Genomic DNA, 22,681 nt, shown 5'->3' on the forward strand with positions numbered 1-22,681 from the left:
TCTCATTGTCTCTCTCTCTCTCTCATTGTCTCTCTCATTGTCTCTCTCTCTCTCTCATTGTCTTTCTCATTGTCTCTCTCTCTCATTGTCTCTCTCATTGTTTATCTCTCATTGTCTCTCTCTCTCTCTCTCTCTCTCTCTCTCTCTCTCATTGTTTCTCTCATTGTCTCTCTCTCTTATTGTCTCTCTCTCTCTGTCATTGTCTCTCTCGCTCTCTTTTCCACCCCCTTTCTCCCACTCTCTGTCTCTGTCTCTTTCACTCACTGTGACTCTCTTTTCCACCCCTTTTCTACCACTCTGTCTCTGTCTCTCTTTTTCTCTTCCTTTGTTGCTCTAACTTCCTTTTTTCCTTTTCTCTTTCTCCCTTCCTACCCTTTGCGCTTTATTTTCTCTTTTCTCTCCTACTTTCCATTTCTCTTTGAAATTCTTTACCCCTCTCCCTTTCTTTTTCCCCCTCTCTCTCAACTTTTTATCTCTTGTTTCTTACGCTCTCTCCCTCTCCCTTTTTTGTCTTTCTTTGTCCCACCCTCTCTCCTTTTCCCTCCCTCTTTCTCTTATTTCTTTATCTCTCTTTTTCTTTCTCTTTAATCTACTAGTCCGGCCCCTGACAGAATGTTTCTTCTATCGTGTGGCCCCCGAGTTAAAATGAGTTTGACACCCCTGTGCTAGAGAATAACAATCTCACAGGGGGCCGGACAAGTAAATTTATTTTTCTTTCTCACTTTTTCTTTCTTTTAGATCTACCTCTCTCCTTCTTCTGCACTTTCTCATGCTCACTCTTTTTCTCTCTCTCTCTCTCTCTTTGTCTTTTTCACTCTGTTTTTCCACTCCCCCATTCTTATCATTTTTCCTCTCTCTCACTTTCTTCTTTGTTATTTCTCTCTCTCTTTCCCTCTTCCTTGTTCCTCCCTTTCTCTCTATTGTGCTTTCTCTCTCTCTCAATCTTCCACTCCCTATTTCACTCTTTCTCCCTTTTTCTGTCTCTCTTACCTTCTCTCTTTCCCTCCCTTTTTTCTATTTCTCTCTCTCTCTCTCTTTCTCTTTCACTATTTCCTTCTCTAATTTCCTCTCGCCCTCACAGTCGACTTTCCTTTTTTTTTGTACAGTCGCCATGTCGGAAATGGGTTAGGCTAAAATTTTAAGAGAAAGCCAAGGGAAATGTGGCTAAAGGGCTACTGCCATCAACAGGTGACTTGGGGAATTTTTATTTTATATACCTTTACTCCTTTCACTTTTTTCTCTCTCTCACTTTCTTCCTCGTTATTTCTTTCTCTCTTTCCCTCTTCCCTTTTTCTCCCTTTCTCTCTATTGCGCTTTCTCTCTCTCTCAATCTTCCACTCCCTATTTCACTCTTTCTCCCTTTTTCTGTCTCTCTTACCTTCTCTCTTTCCCTCCCTTTTTTCTATTTCTCTCTCTCTCTCTCTTTCTCTTTCACTATTTCCTTCTCTAATTTCCTCTCGCCCTCACAGTCGACTTTCCTTTTTTTTTGTACAGTCGCCATGTCGGAAATGGGTTAGGCTAAAATTTTAAGAGAAAGCCAAGGGAAATGCGGCCAAAGGGCTACTGCCATCAACAGGTGACTTGGGGAATTTTTATTTTATCTATCTTTACTCCTTTCACTTTTTTCTCTCTCTCACTTTCTTCCTCATTATTTCTTCCTTCTTTCCTTCTTCCCTTTTTCTCCTTTTCTCTCTATTGTGCTTTCTCTCTCTCTCAATCTTCCACTCCCTATTTCACTCTTTCTTCCTTTTTCTGTCTCTCTTACCTTCTCTCTTTCCCTCCCTTTTTTCTATTTCTCTCTCTGTCTCTATTTCTCTTTCACTATTTCCCTCTCCAATTTCCCCTCGCCCTCACAGTCGACTTTCCTTTTTTATGTACAGTCGCCATGTCGGAAATGGGTTAGGCTAAAATTTTAAGAGAAAGCCAAGGGAAATGTGGCTAAAGGGCTACTGCCATCAACAGGTGACTTGGGGAATTTTTATTTTATCTACCTTTACTCCTTTCACTTTTTTCTCTCTCTCACTTTCTTCCTCGTTATTTTTCTCTCTTTCCCTCTTCCCTTTTTCCTCCCTTTCTCTCTATTGTGCTTTCTCTCTCTCTCAATCTTCCACTCCCTATTTCACTCTTTCTCCCTTTTTCTGTCTCTCTTACCTTCTCTCTTTCCCTCCCCTTTTCTATTTCCCTCTCTCTCTCTCTCTCTCTCTCTCTCTCTCTCTTTCTCTTTCACTATTTCTTTCTCCAATTTCCTCTCGCCCTCATAGTCGACTTTCCTTTTTTTATGTACAGTCGCCATGTCGGAAATGGGTTAGGCTAAAATTTTAAGAGAAAGCCAAGGGAAATGTGGTCAAAAGGCTACTACCATCAACAGGTGACTTGGGGAATTTTTATTTTATCTACCTTTACTCCTTTCACTTTTTTCTCTCTCTCACTTTCTTCCTCATTATTTCTTCCTTCTTTCCTTCTTCCCTTTTTCTCCTTTTCTCTCTATTGTGCTTTCTCTCTCTCTCAATCTTCCACTCCCTATTTCACTCTTTCTTCCTTTTTCTGTCTCTCTTACCTTCTCTCTTTCCCTCCCTTTTTTCTATTTCTCTCTCTGTCTCTATTTCTCTTTCACTATTTCCCTCTCCAATTTCCTCTCGCCCTCACAGTCGACTTTCCTTTTTTTATGTACAGTCGCCATGTCGGAAATGGGTTAGGCTAAAATTTTAAGAGAAAGCCAAGGGAAATGTGGCTAAAGGGCTACTGCCATCAACAGGTGACTTGGGGAATTTTTATTTTATCTACCTTTACTCCTTTCACTTTTTTCTCTCTCTCACTTTCTTCCTCGTTATTTTTCTCTCTTTCCCTCTTCCCTTTTTCCTCCCTTTCTCTCTATTGTGCTTTCTCTCTCTCTCAATCTTCCACTCCCTATTTCACTCTTTCTCCCTTTTTCTGTCTCTCTTACCTTCTCTCTTTCCCTCCCCTTTTTCTATTTCCCTCTCTCTCTCTCTCTCTCTCTCTCTCTCTCTCTTTCTCTTTCACTATTTCTTTCTCCAATTTCCTCTCGCCCTCATAGTCGACTTTCCTTTTTTTATGTACAGTCGCCATGTCGGAAATGGGTTAGGCTAAAATTTTAAGAGAAAGCCAAGGGAAATGTGGTCAAAAGGCTACTACCATCAACAGGTGACTTGGGGAATTTTTATTTTATCTACCTTTACTCCTTTCACTTTTTTCTCTCTCTCACTTTCTTCCTCATTATTTCTTCCTTCTTTCCTTCTTCCCTTTTTCTCCTTTTCTCTCTATTGTGCTTTCTCTCTCTCTCAATCTTCCACTCCCTATTTCACTCTTTCTTCCTTTTTCTGTCTCTCTTACCTTCTCTCTTTCCCTCCCTTTTTTCTATTTCTCTCTCTGTCTCTATTTCTCTTTCACTATTTCCCTCTCCAATTTCCTCTCGCCCTCACAGTCGACTTTCCTTTTTTTATGTACAGTCGCCATGTCGGAAATGGGTTAGGCTAAAATTTTAAGAGAAAGCCAAGGGAAATGTGGCTAAAGGGCTACTGCCATCAACAGGTGACTTGGGGAATTTTTATTTTATATACCTTTACTCCTTTCACTTTTTTCTCTCTCTCACTTTCTTCCTCGTTATTTCTTTCTCTCTTTCCCTCTTCCCTTTTTCTCCCTTTCTCTCTATTGCGCTTTCTCTCTCTCTCAATCTTCCACTCCCTATTTCACTCTTTCTTCCTTTTTCTGTCTCTCTTACCTTCTCTCTTTCCCTCCCTTTTTTCTATTTCTCTCTCTGTCTCTATTTCTCTTTCACTATTTCCCTCTCCAATTTCCTCTCGCCCTCACAGTCGACTTTCCTTTTTTTATGTACAGTCGCCATGTCGGAAATGGGTTAGGCTAAAATTTTAAGAGAAAGCCAAGGGAAATGTGGCTAAAGGGCTACTGCCATCAACAGGTGACTTGGGGAATTTTTATTTTATCTACCTTTACTCCTTTCACTTTTTTCTCTCTCTCACTTTCTTCCTCGTTATTTTTCTCTCTTTCCCTCTTCCCTTTTTCCTCCCTTTCTCTCTATTGTGCTTTCTCTCTCTCTCAATCTTCCACTCCCTATTTCACTCTTTCTCCCTTTTTCTGTCTCTCTTACCTTCTCTCTTTCCCTCCCCTTTTTCTATTTCCCTCTCTCTCTCTCTCTCTCTCTCTCTCTCTCTCTTTCTCTTTCACTATTTCTTTCTCCAATTTCCTCTCGCCCTCATAGTCGACTTTCCTTTTTTTATGTACAGTCGCCATGTCGGAAATGGGTTAGGCTAAAATTTTAAGAGAAAGCCAAGGGAAATGTGGTCAAAAGGCTACTACCATCAACAGGTGACTTGGGGAATTTTTATTTTATCTACCTTTACTCCTTTCACTTTTTTCTCTCTCTCACTTTCTTCCTCATTATTTCTTCCTTCTTTCCTTCTTCCCTTTTTCTCCTTTTCTCTCTATTGTGCTTTCTCTCTCTCTCAATCTTCCACTCCCTATTTCACTCTTTCTTCCTTTTTCTGTCTCTCTTACCTTCTCTCTTTCCCTCCCTTTTTTCTATTTCTCTCTCTGTCTCTATTTCTCTTTCACTATTTCCCTCTCCAATTTCCTCTCGCCCTCACAGTCGACTTTCCTTTTTTTATGTACAGTCGCCATGTCGGAAATGGGTTAGGCTAAAATTTTAAGAGAAAGCCAAGGGAAATGTGGCTAAAGGGCTACTGCCATCAACAGGTGACTTGGGGAATTTTTATTTTATATACCTTTACTCCTTTCACTTTTTTCTCTCTCTCACTTTCTTCCTCGTTATTTCTTTCTCTCTTTCCCTCTTCCCTTTTTCTCCCTTTCTCTCTATTGCGCTTTCTCTCTCTCTCAATCTTCCACTCCCTATTTCACTCTTTCTCCCTTTTTCTGTCTCTCTTACCTTCTCTCTTTCCCTCCCTTTTTTCTATTTCTCTCTCTCTCTCTCTTTCTCTTTCACTATTTCCTTCTTCAATTTCCTTTCGCCCTCACAGTCGACTTTCCTTTTTTATGTACAGTCCCCATGTCGTAAATGGGTTAGGCTAAAATTTTAACAGAAGGCCAAGGGAAATGTGGACAAAGGGCTACTGCCATCAACAGGTGACTTGGGGAATTTTAATTTTATCTACCTTTACTACATTCACTTTTTTCTCTCTCTCTCACTTTCTTCCTCGTTATTTCTTTCTCTCTTTCCCTCTTCCCTTTTTCCTCCCTTTCTCTCTATTGTGCTTTCTCTCTCTCTCTCTCAATCTTCCACTCCCTATTTCACTCTTTCTCCCTTTTTCTGTCTCTCTAACCTTCTCTCTTTCCCTCCCTTTTTTCTATTTCACTCTCTCTCTCTCTTTCTCTTTCACTATTTCCTTCTCCAATTTCTTCTCGCCCTCACAGTCGACTTTCCTTTTTTTATGTACAGTCGCCATGTCGGAAATGGGTTAGGCTAAAATTTTAAGAGAAAGCCAAGGGAAATGCGGCCAAAGGGCTACTGCCATCAACAGGTGACTTGGGGAATTTTTATTTTATCTATCTTTACTCCTTTCACTTTTTTCTCTCTCTCACTTTCTTCCTCATTATTTCTTCCTTCTTTCCTTCTTCCCTTTTTCTCCTTTTCTCTCTATTGTGCTTTCTCTCTCTCTCAATCTTCCACTCCCTATTTCACTCTTTCTTCCTTTTTCTGTCTCTCTTACCTTCTCTCTTTCCCTCCCTTTTTTCTATTTCTCTCTCTGTCTCTATTTCTCTTTCACTATTTCCCTCTCCAATTTCCCCTCGCCCTCACAGTCGACTTTCCTTTTTTATGTACAGTCGCCATGTCGGAAATGGGTTAGGCTAAAATTTTAAGAGAAAGCCAAGGGAAATGTGGCTAAAGGGCTACTGCCATCAACAGGTGACTTGGGGAATTTTTATTTTATCTACCTTTACTCCTTTCACTTTTTTCTCTCTCTCACTTTCTTCCTCGTTATTTTTCTCTCTTTCCCTCTTCCCTTTTTCCTCCCTTTCTCTCTATTGTGCTTTCTCTCTCTCTCAATCTTCCACTCCCTATTTCACTCTTTCTCCCTTTTTCTGTCTCTCTTACCTTCTCTCTTTCCCTCCCCTTTTTCTATTTCCCTCTCTCTCTCTCTCTCTCTCTCTCTCTCTCTCTTTCTCTTTCACTATTTCTTTCTCCAATTTCCTCTCGCCCTCATAGTCGACTTTCCTTTTTTTATGTACAGTCGCCATGTCGGAAATGGGTTAGGCTAGAATTTTAAGAGAAAGCCAAGGGAAATGTGGTCAAAAGGCTACTACCATCAACAGGTGACTTGGGGAATTTTTATTTTATCTACCTTTACTCCTTTCACTTTTTTCTCTCTCTCACTTTCTTCCTCATTATTTCTTCCTTCTTTCCTTCTTCCCTTTTTCTCCTTTTCTCTCTATTGTGCTTTCTCTCTCTCTCAATCTTCCACTCCCTATTTCACTCTTTCTTCCTTTTTCTGTCTCTCTTACCTTCTCTCTTTCCCTCCCTTTTTTCTATTTCTCTCTCTGTCTCTATTTCTCTTTCACTATTTCCCTCTCCAATTTCCTCTCGCCCTCACAGTCGACTTTCCTTTTTTTATGTACAGTCGCCATGTCGGAAATGGGTTAGGCTAAAATTTTAAGAGAAAGCCAAGGGAAATGTGGCCAAAGGGCTACTGCCATCAACAGGTGAGATGGGGAATTATTATTACTTTAATGTTCTCCGCCACGAGTGGTTCCTCTAAGAAACACCGGCACCGCATCCCTCTGGAAGCGTGATTGAGAAATCTCCACGTGGCCGGATAGCATTAAATGTCTGCCGGCCATCAAGGAATTCCCGGAGGAAAAATGTAAAAAACCCGTACGAAAAAGCTAGCAATTATCACAAAATGGAGCGAGGAGAATTTTATGGCACGATTAAAGGCGCGCTTAATTCCGCCGGAAGGTAACGAGCGGCCAGATTGACGGCCGGTGGCCGGTACTCCATCAGCGGTTTATGGACGCCATCGACCATTTTCCGACTCTCGGTCGCTGTCATTTGCATCTGGCGTCTTTGCGCCTCTCGTTTGACCCTAACCCATTATCTAAACTAGCCGTCAATCATGAGGGACATCGCTCCCTCCGTCCGTTAACCATTCTCGCTCTTAGTCGGGGCACCGGTATCGGTCTAACTTCTCGATGAGTTGCCCACCGATCTTGGTAGTACAAGAAAATCGACTTCTTCTATGGTATTAGCTCATAATAAACTCGCATTTTATTTTGTTAATATGATTTTAGGAGGATTTTGAGAGGCTTGAAATGCGTCACATTTTACACAACACTTTATTAAGGGATGGAGGGGATCGGGAGAGAGGAGTAAACAGGGCAGGTGGAACAGGAAGCCCCCGCGGCCGGTGACAGGTGGCGAGGCCGACAGCCGGGGCCGGAGAGCAAAGCATGATTGTGGTTTGGAGCAAGTCGGGTAGCCAGGACAAGAGAACGGAGCATGGTCGTGGATCGGAACAAGTCAGGTAGTCAGGACAGGAGAACAAAGCATAGTCGGGGATGGGAAAAAGTTGTATTTCCGGGACAGGAGACCGGAGCTTGGTGGGGGACCGGAACAAATCGGGTAGCCGGGACAGGAGATCGAAGCTGGTCGGGGATCGGAAGCAAGTCAGGAAACCCCAGATGATCAGGAAGCCAGGATCAAAAGTGCTTGCCTAGTATGAGCTGAATTATGCTGGACAGGTGGAACAGGAAGTCCCTGCGGCCATTGACAGGTGGCAAGGCGGACAGCCGGGGCCGAAGAGCAGAGTGTGATTGTGGATCGGAGCAAGTCGGGTAGCCAGGACAGGAGAACGAAGCGTGTTCGGGGATCGGAACAAGTCAGGTAGCCGGGACGGGAGAACGAAGCGTAGTCGGGTATCGAAACAAGTTGGGCAGCCGGGACAGGAGAGCGAAGCATGGTCGGGGATGGGAACAAGTCGTATATCCGGGACAGGAGACCGGAGCTTGATGGTGGACCGGAACAAATCGGGGATCGGAACAAGTCGGGTAGCCGGGATCGAAGCTGGTCGGAGATCGGAATCAAGTCAGGAAACCTCAGATGATCAGGAAGCCAGGATCAAAAGTGCTTGCCTTGTATGAGCTGAATTATGCTGGACAGGTGGAACAGGATGTCCCTGCGGCCGGTGACTGGTGGCGAGGTGGACAATTCGCTGACGGACTGACAAAGAGTGACTGGAGAGGAAGGACTTAAATAGGGAGAGGGATAATTAGACATTCATGCCACCCAAGACACACACACACACACATACAACCTGCCCTCGTCAAAGCATTTGCCGTGTGCTGGTTCCCGCACGATGGCGGGGAGGAGGACGCAGCTATCGTTCAATTAACCCAATCCAAAGTAATTTTGTCAATATTTTTACAAAGTCTCAGAATTTGTAGAAAGGAATCATTCGAAAAAAGTATAGACAAGTTGGGCTATCGCTACGTCTACCTGATGAATATCAGACAGATTGTCAAAAATGGTAAAAGCAGATGTTATTGGATCAGTTTTTCATGAATATTTGTATCATTAGCTTTATTCTTTGTATTTTTTTTTATAATATGTCCCTCTGGTTATGTTTATTATGTGGTTATCTAATTTTAACATGAATTTGTTTCATGTTCTGATGCTTTTTTATCATTTAGCTTAAAAATACCATCCTTTTCTTGGGTTTGGAACGGATTATGACATTTACATAGAAAAAGCGTCTCTACTTACGAACTTTTCTGGTAACGAAGCTACTGCCAGAACAAATTCAATCCGTGAGTAGAGGTACCACTGTATATATTGGGTTATTTTTCACGAGGCGCTCAGCAGAGGCCCAGCGGTGGGCAACACATGTCCCAGTGCACGGCGAGGTGTTTGCGAGGCCTAATGGCGTTTTGATGTTTAAGCACAGAAATGCGCCAGGGAGGAGCCGGCCCGAGAGTGACCGCGGCAACACGTCCATGACGGTGTCAGGCGTGATCACATCACCGATAGAGTTGGGCCCACAAACCTCAATCTTAGGAGAAAACGGTGTGTCCCATTGGTACAATATGGCCGTTATTGCTACCTGGGACGCTCTCGGGACTGTTAGAATTTAAATATATTGAAATGTATCGTTTACCAAATTGATCGAATTGGTTTCCTGACTCCAATAACCAAACACAACTTACATTTGCCTAACAATGCATGCTCGTTTCTTTATGGAAAAATGAGCAAGAGACCGGCATTTCCACACGGGGGCAGATTTAATTTTTTAAATAATAAACTAAGTGAATTCCATCGAATTAGCCGAATTATTGTCGCTCTTCGTTGAGCCTCCTTTCTCGATTGTCCCTCGATCGAAGTTCTTCCTCTGCCCACGCCTTTCTCCCAAGCTGGCGTGTCGGCTCCTCCCATGGGACGCCCATGTGGGCTCCGCCACGTCGTCGCCTCGATGTCTGGACCGGTCAAAACATCCCCGCGCGTTTCCACGTCATCAGGACTTTGTTCTCCAAACATCGCCTACCATCTGCGTCAGAATTCTGTTATCAACAGAACTAAACAATACATTCGCATTCGGAACGGCGTGACCTGTCATCGAACTTAAGCCTTCTCTGTGAAAAATCTTCATTGCATTCAATAAATGTAACTTGTATAAAATCCTTTATAGCAGTATAAAAATCCTTCAGGACACACTGAGAAAGCTGCACTCGCACTTGCAGTCAGCATCCAAAGGTCTTCTTCTGTAACTTCTCACTAAGATTCAAAGTCATGGACCTTCACAGGTGATTGCCGGAAGACTGTATCCCGTTCGGTCGTTTATCCAGGGTCTTACAAGCTATTGAATACATCATTCTGAAAATAAGGCCTTATTATAATGTCTTAAGTCCAATTTTCAAGTTTTATTGGTCAATTTTCCACGCATGTGTTTGGATGATGCTACACTCCAGACTAAAATAAGCATTTGTTAAAAACTCCCTCTAATTCTGTCAAGAATTGGAACAGGATCAGGACCCAAACGCGTGACGTTTCTCACCAAGCCTTTTATTTTACGGGAAATGGGGAGTCATGCACGTTAGGCAGCAGTCTGGTGTGAAATGATAGGAAGCCAGATGCCGACGAGATCGATACCTATTGCCCGAGTAGATAACGGACAAATAGGGTCGATACCGGACGGGACGCGACAGACAGGATTGATAAAGAAACAGGATATCGAAATAAAACAGGACAAACTAAACGGGAACGAAAACTGGAGAAAATAATTAACGGGACAAAAATAGACGGGAACAAAACCGGAAACCGATATTAAACAGGACAAAAATAAACGGGAACAATACCGGACAGGAAATGCCAACAAGAAACCGGACGGAGTCAAAACCCACGTCTTGCGGGGCAGAGGTTCGTTGACGGACTGACCAAAGAATAGTGAGAGCACTGACCTTAAAAAGACGGAAAGCCAATCTGTCAATGAGCCGTAGCTGGTGCCACACGAGCGGGGCCAATTGGGCGCCATGGCAACCGTGACAAATTCATGTCGTGTGTATTTGTTTTGTTTGTTTAAATTGTGTTTTTCGTTTAACTTGGTCTTAACTCAGATTTCAAAAGGCATTAAAAAGTCTTAAATTTAATCCTGGTATCAGGATTTGCTCAGTCAGCTGGCCACAAATGTCAAGTTATTTTGCAAATCCAACCAGGAACCCCCCAAAAAAAACGATATTTGTAAAAAAGTTTGATACCATTTTTTTATAGAGCGATACGAAAACAAATATTCAACTCTTTAGTATTTGCCAAACCTGAAACCAAGTTTCAGTAACGTGATTTTCTTCTACACTCCGCACCCAGGGTTAAATTGCCGCCCCCAGGGTGATAGTTTGAGGCCCTTCCCTTGAAATCAAAGTTAAAGGGACAGTGTATATGATTTCATGACTAGATGTCGCTGTATCGTGTTGTGCATTTTAGCTCTTTCTATTAAATACAACAAAACAATGAAATGTATTTTTTAGGTTGCACCACGGTAGGGAGAATATCTCCTTGAGGAGAAATTCAGAGTTCTTGAAACCATTCCTTTGTAACACGTTCGGTCTTACCTAGGAAAATTTGGAAAACGGTGCAGAGAAAATGGAGGATTCTGGAGAATGATCCATTTCTTTCATTCATTCATACTTCATATTTATTTTTATGTATATATAGTTTCATCGACCCCTTGTACTTACTATCAAGCGGGAGATTTTCGATACCACTTTTTATAGACCGATACTGATACATAATACTAATACAATACAACAATTAGTGGTATTTCCCAGGTGCACCACGATAGGGGGAATATCTCCTTGAGGAGAAATTCACAGTTCTTGAAACCATTCCTTTCCAACCGCGTTAGTTCTTACCTAGGAAAACTTGGAAAATGGTGCAGAGAAAATGGAGGATTCTGGAGAATGATCCTTTTTTTTTTTTCATTCCTTTATACTTCATATTTATTTCTAAATATATATTGTTTCATCGAACCCTTGTACTTACTATCAAGCAGGAAAAGTAACTCCTAAAAGACACAATATCTATAGAGATGTTCGATATCACTTTTATAGACCGATACTAATACATAATACTAACAAATACAACAATTACTGGTATTTCCTGTGTGCACCAAGGTGGGGAGAATATCTCCATGAGGAGAAATTCATAGTTTTTAAACACATTCCTTCGTAACGCGAAAATTCTTACTTAGGAAAACTTGGTAAACGGTGCAGAGAAAATGGAGGATTCTGGAGAATCATCCATATTTTATTCATTCATACTTCATATTTATTTATATATATATATATATATATATATATATATATATATATAGTTTCATCGAACCCTTGTACTTACTAACAAGCAGGAAGAGAAACAGCTAAAAGACACGATATTTGTTAAGATGTTCAAGATCACGTTTTTATAGACTGATGCATATATATAATACTAATACAATACAACAATTAGTGGTATTTCTGTGGTGCACCAAGGTAGGGAGAATATCTCCATGAGGAGAAATTCATAGTTCTTGAACACATTCTTTTGTAATGTGTTTGTTCTTACCTAGGAAAACTTGATAAATTGTGGAGAGAAAATGGAGGATTCTGGAGAATGATCCATTTTTTTCATTCATTCATACTTCCTATTTATTTTTAGATGTATATAGTTTCATCAAACCCTTGTACTTACTATCAAGCAGGAAGAGAAACCCCTAAAGGACACGATATTTGTAGAGATGTTCGATATCACTTTTTTATAGACCGATGCTAATATATAATACTAATGCAATACAACAATTAGTGGTATTTCAAGGTAGGGAGAATATCTCCATGAGGAGAAATTCAGAGTTCTTGAAACTATTCTTTTCTAACGTGTTAATTCTTACAGAGGAAAACTAATACTAATACAATACAACGATTATTGGTATTTCCCAGGTGCACCACAGTAGGGAGAACATCTCCATGAGGAGAAATTCAGAGTTCTTGAACACATTCCTTTGTAAGGCGTTTGTTCTTACCTAGGAAAACTTGATAAATGGTTACAAAGAAAATGGAGGCTTTGGCATTGAAAAGAAAAGTACCAACAGCAAACACAACAAGGACGTGTCGAAACGCGGCAACAATCGTTGTCCATTTGGTCCGACACATGCAATCAAGCCGAACGTTCGGACAGGCCTGTGATTTAAGCCCACCCGCGGAGGAGTCGGCGTGGCGGAAAATCACCTGTTTAGGCCGATCTGGGGTGCCGGCCAATCCCGCCGTCTCCTTTCTGGGCCATTTAACACCACACAAAGGACTGTTATTCGACACGCTTCCAATAAAGATGCCTCGCTGTTTAATTGGCTGCTCAGGGGGAAAATAGCTCCAACTTGTCTTCTTCCTTCGTTCTTTGTCGTTTCTGGAAAACTTTAACCGTTTTTTGAGATGGCGGTTAAACATTTAAGAATCGGACCGTGTTGCACAAAGTGTACTTAGGTTTGGATTGTTTATGGCCTGATTTCCGGACGACAAGTCGCTGTTTGTTTGTTACTTTTTATAACAAAGGGCGTCAAAGTCATTTGAGCTCACGGGCTACGTGGGAGAAAAAGAAACCTCATACGGTGACCGACTAGTGGAGAAAAGAGAAAGAAGGAAAGAAAGAAAGAAAGAAAGAAAGAAAGAAAGAAAGAAAGAAAGAAAGAAAGAAAGAAAGAAAGAAAGAAAGAAAGAAAGAAAGAAAGAAAGAAAGAGAGAAGGGTGGAGTGGGAGATGATAGCTCGAGTAAAAAAAGTAAGAAAGAAACAGAGAAGGGTGGAAGGGAGATGAACGCTAGAGAGAAAAAAGAAACTAACAAAGAGAGAAAGAAAGAAACAAGGAAACAAAGAGAGGGAGAAAGAGAAAAAGAGAAATAGATGGGTGGAGCAGATGATAGGTAGAGAAAAAATAGAAAGAACGAAAGAAAGAGAAAGAAAGAGAGAAAGAGAGAAGGGTGGAGGGGAGATGATAGCTAGAGAAAAAAAAACTAAAGAAGGAAAGAGAGAAAGAAAAACAGAATGACAGAGATCAGAAAAGAGAGAGAGAGAGAGAGAGAGAGAGAGAGAGACAAAGGGACAGAGAGAAAGTAAAAAAAGAGAGGGAAAAAGTCTAAGAATGAGAGACATAAAAGAGAGATACGACAGAGAAAGACAATTGAGAAAAAGAAAACGAGCGAAAGAGAGTATAAGAAACAGCAACAAAGACGGAGGAAAAAAGAGAGAAAGATGGAAAATAAAATGAAGAAAGAGAAAGAAAGTGAGAGAAAGAGATAGGGACATGGAGATAAAAAAAGAGCTGCAGATACAAAAGAAAGAGACAGACAGAGACAGAGAGAAACAAGAGAAAAACAGGCACAAAGAACAAGAAAGACTAAGCAAGAGAAAGAGACAAAGACAAAGAGAAAAGAGAGGAAAAAAGGAAAGAAAAGCAAGACAGGGAGAGAAGGAGTAGGAAAAAGAACGTACTTTACCCACCCTGGTATACAGTACCTGTTCTGCCTTTGAGAAACATATATAGTGCCCTCTAGTTGTTAACATGTTAATTGTTGCTACGAACTATGCTAGAAAAGTGTTTTCGTTAAGCAAAATATAAAACTCTCGTCGAGTGTAAAAGGACATATAAAGAAAAAGGCAGAAAAAAAACGAGTGGATGACTTTCCTGGCAATATCCATCACAGGCAATTTGAGGGGGGGGGTGGTCTGCCGACATGAAATATGATTTCATAAGACAAATGCCGTGTCATTCCTAATGTGCTTAACCTTTACTGTCAATGAAAAAGTATTGATTTTTTAGCTCCCCGTCATTAGATTTGAGAAAGTGTAATAATAATATACGGCGGTGTGCCCGAGCTAACCTGATGAATGCGCTCGTGCGCTTTTCCCTTTGCTGCGCGTGCAAACTACCATTTTTTGCCTGCCCCCCACCAAGACGTTTTAAAAACTCGGTCCTGGATTTTCAAGTTCATGGTGTTTACCGGTGTGGTCGTCTTTTGAAAAAACTCACAAAAATGACAACCATTCAAATGAATTCATTTACTTCCAGTTCTTACATCTTCAAAGAAAATCAGCGGGGAAATGTCCAGTACAGAAAAGGAACACTCAGCTGTAAATCTCAATCATAATGAATTCAATTATCAACATATCCTCACAAGAGTGACGAAAACCTTCTCAAAACACCACTCAAAGTACTATACTGACTAAAATGTAGTAACGCGTACAAAATGTTTCTCACGTTTTCGAAAAAAAGTCAGAGGGGAAATGTCCAGTAAGGAAAAGTAACACGAGAGACACTCAGCTGTCAAGCTCAATCAACTAGCAGTCAATCAGAATTCATATGGCATCAGCATATTCGCAGGAGTGTGACAAAAACCTTCTCAAAACACAGTTCAATGTAAAGAACTGATTAAAATTTGGAATCCTTTAAAAACCGCATCTTACATTTTTAAACAATCAGCGGGGAAATGTCCAGTAAGGAAAAGTAACACAAGAGACACTCAGCTGTCAATCTCAATCAATATGAATTTAATTGGCATCAACATATTTTGACGAGAGTGACAGAAACCTCGTCAAAACACAACTCAATGTACTGTACTGACAAAAATTTAGTAACCCGTACAAATGATTTTTTTCATTTTTAAAACAATCAGCGGGGAAATGTCCAGTAAGGAAAAGTAACACATGAGACGCTCAGCTGTCAATCTCAATCCATATTAATTCAATTAGCATCAACATATTTTCACAAGAGTGACAAAAACCTCGTCAAAACACAACTCAATGTAATGTACTGACAAAAATTTAGTAACCCGTACAAATGATTTTTTTCATTTTTAAAACAATCAGCGGGGAAATGTCCAGTAAGGAAAAGTAACACATGAGACGCTCAGCTGTCAATCTCAATCCATATTAATTCAATTAGCATCAACATATTTTCACAAGAGTGACAAAAACCTCGTCAAAACACAACTCAATGTACTGTACTGACAAAAAGTTTGTCTCCCGTACAAACCATTTCCTTCATTTTTAAACAATCAGCAGGGAAATGTCCAGTAAGGAAAAGTAACACAAGAGACACTCAGCTGTCAATCTCAATCAACTAGCCATCAAAATGAATTCAATTGGCATAGGTATATTCGCTGGAGTGCGACAAAAACCTTCTCAAAACACAGTTCAATGTAAAGAACCGATTAAAATTTGGAATCCTTTAAAAACCGCATCTTACATTTTTAAACAATCAGCGGGGAAATGTCCAGTAAGGAAAATGAACACAACAGACACTTAGCTGTCAATCTCAATCACTATGAATTAATTTGGCATCAACATATTTTCACAAGAGTGACGAAAACCTTCTCAAAACACAACTCAATGTACTGTACTGACTAAAATTTAGTAACCCGTACAAATTATTTTTTTTTATTTTTAAAACAATCAGCGGGCAAATGTCCAGTACAGAAAAGTAACTCATGAGACACCCAGCTGTCAATCTCAATCAATATGAATTCAATTAGCGTCATCATATTCTCACAAGAGTGACAAAAACCTCCTCAAAACACAACTCAATTTACAGTACTGACTAAAATTTAGTAACCTGTACGAAACATTTCCTTCAATTTTAAAACAATCAGCGGGAAAATGTCCAGTACAGAAAAGTAACACATGAGACACTCAGCTGTCAATCTTAATCAATATGCATTCAATTAGCATCAACATATTCTCTCAAGAGTGACAAAAACCTCCTCAAAACACAACTCAATGTACTGTAAGTTTGTAACCCGTACAAACCATTTCCTTCATTTTTAAACAATCAGTGGGGAAATGTCCACTAAGGAAAAGAAACACAAAAGACACTCAGCTGTCAATCTCAATCAATATGAATTCAATTAGTGTCATCATATTCTCACAAGAGTGACAAAAACCTCCTCAAAACACAACTCAATGTACTGTAAGTTTGTAACCCGTACAAACCATTTCCTTCATTTTTAAACAATCCGTGGGGAAATGTCCACTAAGGAAAAGGAACACAAAAGAAACACATCTGTCAATCACGATCAATATGAATTCATCTAGCATCAACAAATTCTCACAAGAGTGACGAAAACCTTCTCAAAACACAATTCACTGTACTGTGCTGAAATTTAGAATCCTGTACAAACCATATCTCACATTTTTAAACAATCAGCGGGGAAATGTCCAGTAAGAAAAAGTAACACGAGAGACACTCAGCTGTCATTCTCAATCAACTAGCAGTCAATAATTCAATTGGCATCAACATATTTTCAGGAGTGCGACAAAATGACTAAAATGTAGTAACCCGTACAATTGCGACTGATCTTAAGCTCTCCCATCCTTTATAGAATAGAATAGAATAGAATAGGGGCAGCACGGAGGCGCAGTGGTTAGCGCATGTGCGGCACAGTTCATGTCATGGGAACCTCCTGCGTGGGTTCAAATCCAGCTCCAGACTTCCTGTGCGGAGTTTGTATGTTCTCCCCGTGCTTGCGTGGGTTTCCTCCGGGCACTCCGGTTTCCTCCCACATTCCAAAAACATGCATGTCAGGTTGATTGGCCGGTCCAAATTGTCCCTAGGTGTGACTGAGCGAGTGAGTTGTCTGTCCCCGTGTGCCCTGCGATTGGCTGGTAACCAGTTGAGGGTGTCCCCTGCCCACTGCTGGGAGATGGCTGGGATGGGCTCCAGCCCCCCCGCGACCCTAATGAGGATAAGCGGTACAGCTAATGAGATGAGATGAGATGAGATGAAAATAGAATAAAATAGAATAGAATATAATATACCTTTATTGTCATTGTTACAAAATGGGTTGAACATATTGTGACAACGAAATTTGACGTGGCACTCCAGGTTCGCATTTTACAGTGAGGATAGAAAACAAAGAAGATAAAGGAACAAAGAAGATAAAGGTTATAATTTACACAATATTTACACAAGAAGTGTGGGCATGTAGAGAATGGTGCCAGAATGCAACAAAAAGTGTGGGTCATCTTTTTGGGTTGATTTGTATTGGTTGCCACGGTAATAGACTAAATTGCATTTACTTGTCATCGCTCCTTGAGGATCCAAGGAAACTTGAGCAACTTGACATTGATGCCGATTTTTAACTTCCTCTCCTGTTCAATTTGGTTCTATAAATTGAGGGCTGGATTTGTTAGTGAAAAAGTTTCAAATATAAGTCTGTTGTAAGGATTCAATAAAGTACTGTCTACCCAAAAGACAGCCTGGAGTGGGATAGTGGGATGGGCGATGCCTGGCTTTACTTGCCCATGACACACCACAGGAAGTGGTGCCTCAATGACCCATGCGATTAAGGGATCTGTGAACTGTGAAGAAGTCAGGGGTGGTAGCCGGGGGTGAGAAGAGTCCTTTTATCAGAAAACCAGAACAGACCAGTGGACCCCAGAGCATTCGTTTTAGTCTTTTATTAAGGAAGCGTTCAGAGCTTGCTGGAGACGTGATGACCGTCAGACGTCAGCAGCGGCGCCGGGGAGATAACTTCGGAATGAGTCGTCAAACGTAGTGCGGAAATCAGGCAGGTCGTGTTTACCGGGGCTGGAGAAGAGATCAAAACGTGGGACAGAAACAGGTCGGATCGGAGGCAGGCAAAAATCAGGTAAGCAGAGTTCTAAACGAACGGGATATCGGGAGAAACACACAGAGTTACAAGAATGTACGCTCTGACGCTCCTCTCAGGGTGCAGGGCGCTTAAGAGAGGAGTGCCAGCCAATCAGAAGGCGCCCGCCCAGGCGCCACATGATTGCTCCAGGTGATCTGAGTTAGTAATCATGACATCTTTATAACATGGTTGGCTCAGGCAAAGGTCCTGGACAGACTGTTTTTTCACTCACTCTGTTTTTACTGTTTTAAGTAAAAATTTCCTTTTGTGGGGTCTGTTTTCTCAGCAGTCCCTGAACCCTCTGGGCAGTCAGGCAGCGGCGGCTGCAGCAGCGGCGGCAGCCATGGCCGCCGGGCCACAGGTTTTTGGCAACAGCCTCTCTAACCTACAAGGAGGCGGCGGGCAGCTAGTAACCAATGCGCAAGGACAGGTAAGCACCATCCCTTCCTCAACAAAAAGCATCTCTACTCTCTACTATTTCTACTATTATTCTACGCACCACATATTATAAGCCGCACCACCGAATACAATTTATGATATTGTTTCATATATAAGGTGCACCAGACTATAAGGCGCATGGAATTCAAACCATATTAAGGGCTAGGGTCACACTAAGAAGTCCTGTATTTGTGCATTGATTGACCAGTCACCACTGATCACGATTGCATTACATTAGATGCAACGGGAATCAAACCCAGATCGCGCAGGGAGCACGCCAGATCCTAGACCACATGTGTCAAACAGGCCCACCAATGGTTTAAATCCGGCCCGCAAGACAACAGTGAGAGAAGCGCAAGAGGAAAATGAGCTGTAGTTTTAAATCTTTCCACCGGATGTCACCAAACACTTGCAAAACAATTGTGGTAGTATTTCTCCATTTCTCTCTGACTCACTTCTTTTTTATTTATTCCTCCCTCTTTACCTTTCTCCTGTTCACTCTTTCTTTTACTCTCTTTTTCTATTTTCTCTATTTCTCTCTCACTCTCTAACTCTTTTCTCTGTCTTGCTCTCTTTCTATTTTCTCTCTCTCCTTTACACTTTAATTCTCTTTCTTTCTATTTTTCTTTCTTTCTCACCCTCTTTCTTTCCCTTTTTCGACCTCTCTCTCTCTCTCTCACCTCACATTGTCTCTTTTTCTCCTGCTGACTCTTTTACTTTCTTTCGTTTCACCTCTCTTATTCTCTTTATCTTTCTTTTTTTTCACTTAATTTTTCTCTCTATATTCATTTCCCCCTTCTACTCCATTCATATCTCTGCTCTTTTCTTTTTCTCTCACTGTTACTCTGCCCCCTTGTTCTCCCTATCTGTTTATCGCTCTCTCTTTCCCTCCCTCTCTTTCTTTGTCTTTTCCTCTCTCTCTCTTTCTCTTAAACATACTAGTCCCGCCCCCGTGAGATTTTTTTATAGCATTTGTGGCCCCCAGCTAAATGAGTTTGACACCCCTGCACTAGACTAAGGACTCAAAGTCTATAGGTCCCGACACATATTGTCTGACAGAAAAGTTTGGGTGCCACTTATATACACTATTGTATCACGGACTCGCAATGTCTTTACGAGGTGTACGGGATCCTGAACTGAATGAAGAGAAAGGCATAGAGGGAAGTAATTAAGTCATCCAGAAAGACATAAGTTAACGCATGGTCGCACATATTCAAGATGTTTGTTACCTACAATTATTAGTTTAAGTTGAGGAAAAGTCAAACTAAATGTTATACCAATTTTAATCCCTTTTTTTTTTGTTTCTGGTACTGTGACTAAAAATAATAAAAATGAGATAAGACCTAATGCCTTACCATGTGTAATCTGTGTACCTGTTGGTCTGAAGCAGTGTTTTTCAACCACTGTGGCAGTAATTAATTATGGGACATTATCGAAGTGGTGTGCCTGTGTGGTCTAGCGTAAGCTATCTTGCATTTGGATTTACTTCCAAACGGAACCGAGTGGGGTGTACCGCGGGAACTTTTTAATGAAAAAATGTGCCTTGGCTCCAAAAAATGGTTAAACACTGGTGCACTGGATAGGATGTGGCGCTCTGCCTGCTGCTATTTAGGTTCGATTCCCGTCACATGCAATGCAATACACTTTTGAACAACTATCCATGTCTTTAGCATTGTTACCCAGTTTGATCCCCGTTGCTACCATCGTTCTGTAATTGTGGTCGGCGATGAAGATTATCGAAAATTGCACAAATATGGTAACGCATTTCAAATGTTTTACCGCTATCGGTGTGTGAGTGTGTGTATGAATGGGTAGTGTGAAATGCTTTGTAAAACGTTTTGGAGGTCCTCAGTGACTACTGTAGTTAAAGCACTATATTTCGTCAGACCATTTACCATTTACCGTAAGAGGCACTAAATTATAAGGCACACATTAAATTTCTCGCTGATTGGGGGGTTTTGTGTGCGCCTTATAGTCTGGAAAATACGGTAAGTGCTGAGTTGGTCATTTTCCCATCCCTGCTGAAGAATGTCATCACGGCATAGCAGCAAGCAAATCATTGGCAATGATCAACAAAACGTCAACTCAGAGCAAAGCAAAAAAAGTAAAATCAGGTTTAACTGAGTAAACGTTCCTCATATAAATGCAAATGTGTCATGGTTTGGTGCCTGCAGTCCCTCTCTTTCTTCAAGAGAAGGTAGCATCATCCCATTTTCCAGTGCCCCTTACAATTCCTCTGCCAAGGTGATCCCTAGGTGCTTTCAATCATACAATAATCCACCTCAACCATAAATACTCCAGGCTCCCACCTCACGTTGCTGATCGTTTTGATTCCTGAAAACATTTACATGGGTAGGCGACCAGCGTCTCCTCCCAAAACGTCCTTCTTTGGTTTCCTCTTCGTCCCACCCCAGGCATGTCTTTAAGGGACTCCCAAATTTCAAGATTTTCGACACTCTTTCAAGTTCACCCCTCAAGTCTCCCTCCCAAGTTGACCTCCTCAGCAGTCCCAGTCCCACACTCCCTTATCTCTCATGAGTTTTTTTTTCTGATGTTAAATAAACGCCTCCCTGTTGGGGTTTGATCACTTCCCCTGTTTAACGTCTCCTTGTGTCCTGCATTTGGGTCTGTTCACCCCCAGTGACACAAATGTGCTCCAAAAAGTGCACTAATGCTATTAACAGTAGATAACCAGCTAGCGGAAGTGGTATTTCCATGGCGAGCGAGGGGAAAACCGATCGATGGCCGGGAGGAAAACAAGAACAAAAACATAGGACAGACGAAAACAGGTGAGTAAATTTCTTTAGGAATCAAAAGAAACAACAACGTGAGGTGGGAGCCTGGAGTATTTATGGATTAGGTGGGTGATACTTGGAATGGGCTTAAAATCAAAAGCTACTGGTCTTTAGAGTAATGCAAATAAATTCCAATTTTCTTGTTTTTCCAAAATCATGCAGTGAGTTGAAAAAAGGGCCTTGCTAGTCTGACCCGGTCTGTGCTTTTGATGCTAAACACAGCTAATGAGACAGTCCAGACTCAAGTGGCTCCCCAAAGGCGCCCACCGTGCAGGACCATTCAGGACCGCTACGTGCGCTTTGCTAGCATCTCGGGAGGTCTGACGGCGACTGACATAATCGGGTCAGCGAGACGGTCAAAGCCTCGGGCTGCAGCCTCTGCTCCGGTCTCACTCATCATTTTCCGCCATTATTCAGGAGGCGGGGCGCCCGACTGCCCGTGAGCAAATATAAGCAAGAGGCAGAACCGGCTCTACGTTTTTGCATGCGCTACTGTTCAAATGCTTTCGGGTCACCCTCACCATTTTCTTATTTATTTTATTTATTTTTTCAAATATGTTTATTTATGTGTTTCGTTATATCCTATATATTGTTAATTAACATTTTGTTGTGAGATGCTGAGTTGCTCGACATGAATGAGGTCTATTATTAAAAAAGTTAAAAAATGAAGTAGCTTGGACGTTCACTGTAGAAAGAAGAAATACAAGCAAATATATATAAGTAGAAGAGTACATTTTCTTATTAAAATTATTAACTCATTTTCTGCATTAAATTATTGTTGGTAATATACTGATAAGAGGGATAACCACAAACCTGTCTTTTTTCAGTTTCTCCTTTTATACTTCCTTTTTTCCTTAACTTCTTTCTACAACATAATAATTTGTAATATAATGCATCAAAGCAAGTGAGCTGTTTGAGAGCCGGCTCTCTTTAATGAGTTGAGCCGAAAAAGCCGGTTCTCTAAAAAGAGACGGACTTCCTTTCACTACATAACTACCAAGGAATGATGCATGATGGGAAAACCCCAGGCGGCAGACGCATGCGCACAGTAGCATCAAACCGCTCGCTTCGTTTGCAACGAAAAAAACGATACCGAGATAGAGGCTACCGCGGCGAACTCATTTGACTTGATTGATTTGCCGTTTCGTCATAGTCGGTGTATACCGGATGATAGCCATAATCATACCTGTCAACCTGTACAGTTTTGCCATACAAAGTACGTTTTTTTATGCATTTTAAGACGAGTACGACGTGCAAGGAAATCTGTACGGAAAAATGCAAATTTTTCAATTATGGA

At 41.3% G+C, this 22,681-nt stretch overlaps 1 protein-coding gene across 3 annotated transcripts in view; it reads left to right on the forward strand.

The window, feature by feature from the left end:
* The window catches only part of pou6f2 (POU class 6 homeobox 2), a 167,826-nt gene that overhangs the window by 122,458 nt on the left and 22,687 nt on the right, over nt 1-22,681 (forward strand). For 2 of the 3 annotated variants that reach the window (XM_088322697.1, XM_088322696.1), the window contains exon 6: nt 18,438-18,581. In XM_088322697.1, the coding sequence (XP_088178823.1) occupies nt 18,438-18,581 (144 nt within the window). The remainder of the gene's footprint in view (nt 1-18,437; nt 18,582-22,681) is intronic. The other variant, XM_088322698.1, reaches the window with a different exon arrangement.

This window comes from Urocampus carinirostris, chromosome 18, assembly GCF_059441175.1.
Source record: "Urocampus carinirostris isolate Australia breed hairy pipefish chromosome 18, RoL_Ucar_1.0, whole genome shotgun sequence".
NCBI classification, from domain to species: domain Eukaryota; kingdom Metazoa; phylum Chordata; class Actinopteri; order Syngnathiformes; family Syngnathidae; genus Urocampus; species Urocampus carinirostris.